The sequence below is a fragment of the Triticum urartu genome, chromosome 3 (assembly GCF_003073215.2).
Source record: "Triticum urartu cultivar G1812 chromosome 3, Tu2.1, whole genome shotgun sequence".
Lineage (NCBI taxonomy): Eukaryota > Viridiplantae > Streptophyta > Magnoliopsida > Poales > Poaceae > Triticum > Triticum urartu.
Window position 1 is genome coordinate 522,938,831 of NC_053024.1, and position 11,255 is coordinate 522,950,085.

The following is an 11,255-nucleotide window of genomic DNA, read 5'->3' on the forward strand; positions in this document are numbered from 1 at the left end:
GTGAGATCGATGGATAGGTGGATGGAACGACAGGTCAATTCCAAGGAGTCTGTAACTGCACCGAGGCGAGCGTCTGGGACATGCATTAGTACATGCGATTAGATAATCAGTAGCACCAAGCCACCAACGGCCAGCTGCGCGTGATTAGATAATGCCATATAAGATCGATGGATGGAACGACAAGGTACGTGCAGCTGCATGCATGTGAGATTGAGTCCATATCCACGAGTAAAGGCTGCTGCATGCATATGGCAGCAAGCCAGCCAGCCAGCGTACGTGCAGCTGCAGCGAGGCAAAGGACTTAAGGATGGCTCCGGCACTCTTCGGCCTTCACGAAGCCGAAGATCACTTTTCGGTCAACAGTAAGCTGAAGTTACTATTTTCGGCCCAGCTGACCACTTTTCGGCCGACTGGAGGCTAAAAAGCTCACTTCCGCCAACAGTAGGCCGAAAAGGCCCTTTTTGGCCCGCGAGAGGCCGATGGGGTCATAGTTTTGATTTTTAAACATTAAGGTGTATAGTTTTCGAATTTGCTATAAAATTTGTCATAGTTTTAAAAAAAATCGACAATGACAAGCTTTCAGCATGGCACAGAGTGAAAGCAATACACAAGCCGAAGTGGCAGAAAATTATGTGCATACCATACCATCATATCAGTTCTCTTCGTCCTGTTTTAGTAGAAACATAAGATGGGGCTCACATCAACCCCACGCTTAAATCCAATAGATACCTCATTACCCTCTAGAAAACAAAACCATCAGAAGGTTGCTGTTGAGCACCATAGCTTCAATGCTTCGGATACTCTTCGAAGAAGGATAGTGTCACGGTCCACATAGTATGCACATAAGCAAGAGTTATTAAAAACTAAATGAGGATTCCTCAGCAATGCCACTGCCCCACGGAAACCATCAACAGCGACTTCCTTGACCAATTCAGCACCAAATTAAGGAAATTTCAAGTTTCTGGATCAATTTTCAGTAAAAAGAAAAGAAACTTTGGGCTTCCGGACAGAGATTAGATTGAAGAAGAAGAAGAAGAAATATCTCATTCGGATTTTACATAGCAGAACAAGCACAAGAAGACCACGGGAGGGATCCTGCCGGAGTGGAGGCCTAGGAGGAAGAGAACACAGCCCGAGGCTGCCACCATCAGTTGTCCCGCTCTCTCCCTCGCGACTTCACCCATGCCTTACACAATCTGGAAGCCAGCGCGGAAGGGCGATGGAGCGGCGGCTAGGGGCTCGAGAACCAGTAGACGGCTTGGGCGCGGAGACGCAAGAGGAAAAGCAGGGACAGACGGGCAGTGTCGTGGGGATGCCGGAGGTACAGCACGGGACATGGAGGCGATGGGTCATGCGGTGTACGTCTTTCAGAAGAACATGGAAAATACAGTGTTCCCAGCAGGCGAGCTCCCAGCCGCCGACTGACCCTCGATCCATATTTCCACACGGCCTCCGGCCAGAACCGCACCGCCGTCCACGAACGGAAAACAACCCCAAAACAATGGCGGAGCACTCAACTTTTCCCCTCCCTACACGGACTACAACCTGTGGAAAGGACGCGTGGTACACTCCACCGACACGACGGGAGAATGAACGTCACCACGATTCATGCTGGCTGGACCGAGGCTGTTCGCACTGGGTTTACACAGGCTGATCAATAGGGCCCAAATCGAAACCACAACTGGATCGCTCAGATTGCTTCATTTTTTGGGAGCTTAGTATCTCTAAGTGATTACTTGAACGCACTCACGCCTCACCGAGGCAGCCGACCACGCAGTTAGTTGCCGAGCGTCACGACCCATCGCCGAGCAATGGAGAGATCCTCCTCCACATCTATGTCCATCCTCTATTGACCCACACAGCTCCCCTCTGTATTTGGTGTCAACCAAAAAACATGTGGTTTCCTATTCCTATTCATAAAATTTAAGATACATATCATCTCATTTCCTACAAAATTCTTATTCCTACGATAATCCTATCCTATGAATCAAAAGAGGCCGTAACTTGTGCGGCCACTGTCGATCCGTGCCCCACCTACCGACTATACTAATCACGCCATTAATTGCCCGAAAACCATGGCAACCGCCGCCACCATTGCCGCAGTAGCCGCCTCCTCCATTGTCGCGGCCTTTGTAGCCGGTGCCACCGGTGCCGCTATAACCACCGGGAACCGGCTATTGGCTATGAGGAACCAGCTGCTGATGCATTTGGCAGAGATCTTGAAGCTGAAGCTATGGTGTTCGTGGATAACTGCAATGTGATCTTGAAGTAGGTGCAATTGTTTAATATTTGTTCATGTTATGTACTTATATTTCTAATTTTCTGTAGCTCAATTAGGACTACTTGATCATACGGTGCAACTATGAGCAAATGTGGGGACTGCGTTCCGACCTCCGAAGCTGCTGAATAAGCCACTAAACTTACTTGGAATTCGGATCATAAGCTGCTACGTGCTATCAAAGTATAGGGACGGAAATGTGCGGCTGAACACCAGAAGAGGAAGCTAAACCACAAACACCAAACAGAAGATGTACATCATGTTTACATAGGCAGCACCATAAACCATGGCTTCACACCCGTGTGTCGTACGAGGACATACAATTTCTAGTTGTTCAACATTGATCGTGTCAAACATATACCTTAAAGATCCTCATTCACATCTAATAGCATCATAAGAAAAAAGCCAAATCACTCTTCTTCCTTCACCCACATCTTCGCCTTCCCATTCCAAATCAGCTAATGGACTTCCACTCACACATAGTGCACTCCTTACACTGCTACTGCCATATACTGCTAATGTACTTATCATATATACCTCCTCCCTTTCCACACGTCCCTTACCTATGTCATTGTTGTGTTGTTACTTAAATCTGTCATCACCCTAATCCAACTTGTTATAAACTCGGTAAATATATATTAGATGATCTTTGTCGTAGATTGATGTTCCGGGGATAATTTCCTACAAAGACACTTTGAATATAGGAACAAATCAACATAAAAATAATTTTGCTATCCAGGACCCATATTTTGGTCCTCCCTACTACACAACCAAACGATCCAAAAACATGCCGCCAAGCCCAAACGCCGCTTAGTGAAGTTTCTCCGCCGCCGCGTCGGCCACCCGAGCCCCGCCGCCCAATCCCAAAGCTCACTGTGTTGCCCGATCGCATCCACAACCTCCGCCGCTGCCTCCATTGTCCTGTCATGACGACCATAATTCCGAGTGTCGTAGCTCCCCTAGTCGTGTTTGGTAGCTATTCCGACTCCGCGCCGATCCCTTCGACGGCCAATTTGGATGAGCGCGTGCGAAGCCGACGAGATTGCGGAGCTCGGGCACACTGCCGTGGTCGACCATTGTCTCCCTTTCCATGCATTCCCTTAGCCTCCGGCAAGCGCCTAAGCCCAGGCGACCCGCGCCTCCCGCTTCGGCCATCGTCCTGGCCAATTCCCATTTCTCCGTCTTTGGATCTTTATGATTCATTTGGTTTTGAAGGTTTGGGTTTCCAGTTTTAGGTATGTTGTAAAAACAGAAGAAAAAAATTGGCAGTCTATATGTACTCTCTCCTCACCAAAAAATGGATTTAGGTAGCCAAAATGTTGGTCTGTTTTTGGTGATGCTGAAAATATGTTTTTGCACCGGTAACTGACCGATATTTTGTTATTAATTCTTGACATTCGAGTTTCTACTCTGTTTACTTCCACATGTATTATTATATCTACACAAAATGTTAGTTTGAAACTTGAAATTAACCATATGTCTTTGTACATACTGAATTAACTATAGAAATGGAGCATCACATATACCATACCACCAGACCAACTTGGCATATTGGCATGTCGTTTTGAAATGGATGTGTAAATAATATTCTAACCTACTGGCCTAACTCAACTTAAAGAGGAGACAACGTCAAAGAGAATGATTGTCAAGGAGGGCAATACTCAAGTAATCATATTATTTTATTCATTCATCAGCACACAACATTATGATTTCCCTATTCTGAACACAATTACATGACTTAAACAAAAAATCTAAGTTATACACACGTGGGTGTGTGAATCCATTTAGGGATAAGAAGATCAAAATGTTTATTGCTTATATATTTACATATACTCAACCTATTCATGGTGATAGCAATTACTTCCTCCGTTCCATATTACTCGTCGCTGATCTAGTACAACTTTGTACTAAATCAGCGACAAGTAATATGGAATGGAGGGAGTAGATCATAACAAAAAAAAGAAGCTTCAAACTGAGTGAATCGGGATAAGAAGATCAATCTGGCCCCACAAAAAGAAAGGAAGATCAAACCGGAGAGTGATGATTTGGATCTGTAGCACCACGTCATGCCAGGGTGGCGAGGATGCGGCTTCAATCACCAGTGCCTAACTGAAAGCAGTGTCACAGGAGAGGGACAAGATCAGTATAGCATACATGCAAAAGCATCATCAAAACAAAGAAGATGTTGTACCAGGCATCTAGCGACTCCATAGAGAGGGAGAATCAGCCCACGCACGCAAACTACGTCGCCAGATGGGATCGCCCGCCATCGTGCAGATCAGGGTGGCGCACATAGCCGGCACTGGCGAAGAGGGTTGCAACAAACCGAAGGGATCATGGGACCAGAGCTTCGGCTCGGGTTGGACACCAGCTCGCGGGCGGACGGGGTTGCGAACTCAATCATAGAAGGGGGTGATGAAATTGATCACGATAAGTTAATTTAGTATAGGCCGTGTCATGTGCCATAAGTAAATTATTATACAGTAAGTTAATCAACCAACAACATACAGGAAGACACTAATGTGATTAGTGATGTATGAGAAGGTTTAATTAATGTGATTGAACGACGTATGGAAAGGTATTAATGAGATTGAGCGGCGTATGATAAGGTATGGCCCAATAAGGCGTGGTGGGACAAAAAACCAAGTGGACGAAAAAAAATTGATGGAGGACGCGGTGAACCGATTGCCGAAGAGTTCTGCGTGGCAGGAAAAGGAACACTACTCTTTTTTTAATACAGAAGAAATGTTGCCTTCTGTTATCAAACATTGATTCCTTTTCATAGATTTAGTCTTCAAAGATTGATTAGATATTACCGTGATTGATTCCGTTCCATAACAACATTACTAAATTTGGCAGAAAAACTAGATTAAGTAGATTGGTGGGATAGAAAAACCAATGGGAAGGTTTAACCGAAATGGCAAATGCGTATAGGTCTGTGCCCATTTTGATAGTATGTCGAGCACAAAATAATAGGTTAGTAGAAGGAAAAAATGAAACCGAAGATAAGAAAATCAAAAAACAAAACATAGAAAAAACAAAAAGTAAAACGTGTCAAATGGGCCGGCCAACTTTGATTCTAATTGATGTTTTGGTAAGATATGATTTGATTTGGGTATAAGTAGTGAAAGTGAAGGAAGACTTTTATTTATTGAGATTTGATTTGAGTGAGTTATTACATGACTTTGTTTTGGAAAAGTGTGATTTGATTGAGTTAATGCATGCATCAAATGGGCCAGCCCAAATTGGTTGCGCTTGAGTGAAAGGTTGTCTGTAAGACACTAGTTGGCGTAATATAGGGTTGGTGGGAGGTGAGGCAACGCTTCAACTTCACCTTTAGGAGTAGAGTTAGTCTAAATGGTGGCCCAGAGTGGTGTATGGGTCAGGTCGGGCCTGGCCGAGAGTAGAGTGAGTTCAGTTGGCATGTGTGCCGTCACATGGTGTATATCCCCTGCCCCTGCGTGTGTGAAGGGCAAGTGGTGCCAGTTACCTGAATACACACTGTGTGAATCCTTCATCATGCCTTGCTTTATTTTCTTGAGCAACCGGCAGGAGCTCTGTCTTTCCTTTAAGAACAAGAGAATTGACTAGTTTATAAGAAAATTTGGTCTGCATTTTTTCTACCCAAAGATCTTGGAGGACATGGCATGCAAAATCTAGACCTAATGAACCAATCTCTAGTATACAAATGGTGGTGGTAACTTTCCACATCTAATGGTGCATGGAAAACTATCACCACAAATAAATATGTTAGAGGAAAATGCGTTTCTAGCATTAATCATAGGCGTTCCCAATTTTGGTCTATATTGGTTAAATATAAGAATGATTTCTTTGCTTTGTGTAAATTGAAGATAGGGATAGAAAACACACACACACACACACACACACACACACACACACACACACACACACCAGTTTATGGGAAGATTGGTGGACAATATATAAACCTCTTAAAACGACTCACTCTAGACATTGTTGGCTTTGCTTTGTTAAAAATCTCTCTGTTGGTGAAATCATGTCCAAAGGTCTAGATAATTTAACTTTGGAGGTATGTCCTAGAGGTAATCATATATGATGATATTTCTGATGTGTTTATGAACCGATGTAGTCCTCCGACGTTATCAATGATGCTTGTCGGCAAGTACTTGACTTGTCTATGAGATCTTGCATTGTATGATACGCCCTAAATGGTCCCTGGTCGTAAGTGATGTGTGGACACACGTCGGACTAGACTAGCATGCAAAACGGTGGATGACTTTGTCTCACTGTCCATGAAGCATGTGATGTTGTCGAGGTGCATGGATCAGATGAATTTGAGGTTGGATCCGAGATCAGATGGATACCGGATTGGACAGACCCAACTATGAGATAGAGCGATAGGTCATCTGTGACTCTCTAGTACACATACATTCTGAGTCCTCGGACCTGAGCTGACGATTGTTCTCGTGATGGCGACCGACCTACTTTGGGCTGACCAAATGCTAATCCATAACTGGGTAGTTACAAAGGTAGGTTTCGGGCTTATCCAGACCCATATTACGAGACATGGTCGAGCAAGATCGGATTTGCCCTTCCGAACTGGAGATATACTCTAGACCCCTCGTGTGATCTGACATGGATAAGCATGGCCATGCGACGAAGATTATGAGATAATCTAAGGTGTGGTCGGATTCACTAGTATGAGAAAGAGGTCGGGCTGCAACAGGTGTGACCACATTGCCTTGAGCCTGACAACATATATCGTGTGCCAAAGGAAACAGAAGTGTGACATGCAGGTTCACCAACCGGATTCATGGTCTTCTTGGTGGAAGGCATGCTTTGATAGACTCTGCTACCAACCGAGTAGGTTGGACGCCAAGCCGACTTGAACCTAAGGGGTCACGCGCTTAAAGGAAGGAACCGATGAGGTCAGATCCAAGGACAACCGTCGGACGTGATCTGAGTTGTGCTTAGATCTCGACCAAATTGGGTTATGGGCTTTAAGATCCATGTGGGGCTCAAGTGTTGAGCCCATGATGGATGCCTATATATACTAGAGGTATGGCACATGTATTGAATGATCCATTGGATCGATACATGCTAAGGCTTTGCATGTGTTGCAACTAGCCACATCCATGAACCGCCGGCTGCGCGATTGGACCTAGCACTCCGCCGCACGGCGTTCCTCCTGCATGCATGAATACCATTAGAGATGGTGCAATTGCGTCACTCCGGTGAACCTATTTGTGGGATTTGGTGACCGACTGTACATGGGAGATCGACAAGGAGAGGACGACTCTAGAGATGCGCTGCCACAACTCTACTTCCGCGCACGGCACTGCGCGTCTAGTGGTAATGATCAGTGATTCATCTCTGTTAGCATGTTTCTAGATGTTCTGCGGGTACGAAAATTTTAATTTGCAGTCAACTCACCTTACGTAGAACCCAACATTTAAATTTTCATATAACTCTTTGGGGTAATACTTTGACTTCATGGGATAATCTCAGGGATGTCCATTCAGAGCTAAACTTAGCTGAGCATGAATATTCAATTGCATGGCCCTCGACCTTTTAAAGAAAAGTTTTTGTCAAATCTCTTTATAGACATTTGGTAGAAAATGTGTGCGAATTTCCATCGGGGTATACCAAATTGCTTTTAAATGCCTGGACCAGACGGTTCGACACTTTTTTCCATCCAATGGGGTACATCAAATGTCTGTGGACACGGAAAAATGTCCGAAATCGCACAAATCGGTACCAAACGTAGATGTGGTTTGGGAGAGTTGGGACACACAACAAACAAGCCTTGAACCCCACAACAAGCCCATCTCTCTCTCTCTCTCTTCCGTGTCTATCCTCTCTTCATTGGACAAGGGGTGAACATTTGGTGCACCGGATTGGATGACAGCTTCCATATTTGCTGTTCGCGGACACGTCTGAATGTGTCCCTGGACGTTTCATGTGTTTGTTTTGATGTACGATGTTGAAGATACCCTAAGTCTCTTTGGAAACAATGACCCTCTACAAAGGGTGACAAGGTAACTACGGCTATCAATTTACTGGGAAACATGAGTATGGCATCTTTTTCTTCAATGATTTTTAGCAAGGTTGTTGTGGAATGTTTTAAAGGGTGCTTTCAGTCTCATGGACATACCCGATAATGTTAGAGATCTCTTTCATATTTGGATATGGCTATATTTAGGAAAACAGAGAAACGCCTGATGATGATAGGGTCTTTGTTGTTTTCGAGACAGTTGGAAATGGAGAAATGGTATTGTGTTTGAAAATAAGAAGGTGAATGATCCCTATGCGATTGTTAATATGATTTGTCATTGGCTCACCTCTTGGTCTATCTTGCAGAAAAACAGGTTGTTGCGAATTCTTTCCTTTTGCTTTGATCTTAAACATGGATTTAATCGGATAGCTTTACTTGCTGCCTTTCACTTTCTTGCTGCTTTGTAAGTTCAAAGACACCTGGTTTCAGTTAAATGAAATGGAGAGAAAAATCTCTTTCTCACAAAAATAAATCAATAATGTAGTTGTTTATACAGATGCATTTGATGCTTATTTGAGATGTGCCCTAAGCCGTCACACTTATTGCTATGCCGCCCTGTAGCCCAGCCGTTAACACCAAGTATGCACTCTTTTCAGTCGGCATGGCAGTAGAGGAGGTTCGGGGTGCAGTCATAATCGATCGAACTGTACAGACCAAACGCCTGATGATGATAGTGCCAACTGTTTGTCAAACTGGCGCCAGCCGCAGAAACAGGATCTTTCACTGCCATTGCAGTGGCCAGTGTCTTGCTCGACATGGGACTGACCACCAACCAAACCAAACTGAACGCACTCACTTCTCACCGAGGCAGCCGACCACGCAGACTCAGTCAGTCGCCGAGCGTCACGACCCATCGCCGAGCAACCGAGAGATCCTCCTCCACATCTCTGTCCATCCTCCATTGTCCCACACAGCTCCCCTCTGTAACCTGTGCGGCCACCGTCGATTCGCGCCCCACCTCCGGAATATACTAATCACGCCGTTAATCGCCCCAAAACCACGGCCTCGCACGTACGCCTCCCCCGCGAAGCCGCGGCAACACCCGGCTGGGGGCAGAGAGATCTCGAGAGTTAAAAATAAAGGAACCTACAAGATCGTGGTGTATCGGCCCCGATTCGCGTCGCCATCGCTGGGCGCGAATGGCCACGTCGGAGTTTCAAATACCTGCACCGCTTTCCGCAACCGTGCCCCGCCTTTGCCCCACAGTGACATGACGGACATCCGAATCGGCCCCGCGCACTGGAGCGAGCTCGCGAGCTCGCTCGCCTGGGTGCACCGCTAAGGCACGCACGCACAACCGCTCCGTCGCGCCCACGCCTGAAACCTATAAAACCCCACCAACTGCGCCATCATTCTTCACCAGCTCCATCGCAAGGGACAGTACTGTACCACTCTAGCCACTACTGGAGCTACCAGGCGCCATCCCACCCACCAACCAGCAACAACGAGCGCGCCGCAAGCGCACGCCGGAGCCAACATGTCGATGCCGGTGTCCATGTCCGGGAAGGCGAGCGACCCGGGTTCCGCCTGGTTCGGCGGCGGCAGCAGGAGCCCGCAACCGGGGCCGACACACAACGTGCGGCTCATCGCCATGGCCGTCGCCGCGTTCGTCTCCGTGCTCGGCCTCTCCCTGCTCCTGCACCTCTACATCTGCCGCGTCCGCCGCAGGAACCGCAGGCAGGCGGAGGCAGCCGCGGCCGCGCTGGAGGCCGGCTCGGCGGCCCCCAAGCCGGCCAAGGTCGGGCTGGACCCGTCGGCCATCGCGGCGCTGCCAACCGCGGCGTACCAGGAGACGGGCGAGCCGTGCAGCGGCGCAAGCGAGTGCACCATCTGCCTCGGCGCCATGCAGGAGGGCGAGGCGGTGCGCGTGCTGCCGGCCTGCGCGCACGTGTTCCACGTCCCCTGCGTCGACACGTGGCTCGCGTCCAGCTCGTCATGCCCGGTCTGCCGCGCCCTGGTGGAGCCGCCGCTGTCGCCGGCCGCGCCAGCGTGGGTGCAGGAGAAGCAGGGCCTAGAGAAGGAGTGTGCTGCAAGTGGGAGCTCGGCGCCGCCATGTGGGCTCGGCGCGTCGCTGATGCGGATGCTGAGCAGGGAGAGGCCGGTGGCGCGGAGGCCGACGCAGGGTGACCACGCGCACCCGATGGAAATGCATGTCGAGGACCTGGAAAGCCAGCAGCCCCAGCAGCAACACTCTGTGGATACCAATTAGTCTACTTTTTTCGTTTTTCTTCTTTTTTTGGGTTTTTTTCACTATTCGCTGCTCGATTGCAAATCTTGCATTTGGGTGGCCGATTCAGAGGTGTGAAATACGGAAATACACCTCTGAAGTGTCCTACGGAAATACATTGTGGATGTGCTTGCAGCTCACCCATATCTCTCGTATTTGTGCAAAGAAGGGATCATGGATATATAAATAGACCCCGCAAAAAATGGATATATAAATAGAGCTCTGTTTTCTCTAGCAGCTATATCATCGATGGCGCGCATTGCTGCGCCCATTCATTTTTTTGATATTATGATAGCAATTTTGTAAAGATGTGCCGACACGAAAAATGAAAGTTTAATTTGCACAAATATGTTTCTTGAGGGTATTTTGTGTTAGATCAAAAAATAACAGTAGTGAAACCGTATTGGAGCTTGATATTAGTTTTATATAAGTCATCTCCAAATGTTAGAAGCAAAAGTGCTAAAGCATTGAAGCTGGATAACAATACCTGGTACAATACTAAGGGCCTGTTCGGGAGCCCTTTGCCCAGAAAATCTTCAACTCCAACACCACAAATCCAGCGCCAGCTTCTCACGATCGATCTTGGAGTGAGCGATCCGTTCGGCATCACGTCTTCTCCCTCGCGCCAGGGAGCGAGCCTCAAGCCCATGAAATCACCTCTTTGTGGCCCATCAGTAGCAGGCTGGCAATGTAAAAGGTTGGAAAAAGATGGGCTG

The 11,255-nt window shown here is 47.2% G+C and overlaps 1 protein-coding gene across 1 annotated transcript; it reads left to right on the forward strand.

Annotated features, from left to right (window-relative positions):
* Nucleotides 1-9,541: 9,541 nt before the first annotated feature.
* On the forward strand, nucleotides 9,542-10,773 carry LOC125548620 (RING-H2 finger protein ATL74-like). Its single transcript, XM_048712186.1, has one exon. The coding sequence runs from the start codon at nucleotides 9,790-9,792 to the stop codon at nucleotides 10,519-10,521; it is 732 nt and encodes a 243-aa protein (XP_048568143.1). The 5' UTR covers nucleotides 9,542-9,789; the 3' UTR covers nucleotides 10,522-10,773.
* The last annotated feature ends 482 nt before the right edge of the window (nucleotides 10,774-11,255 follow it).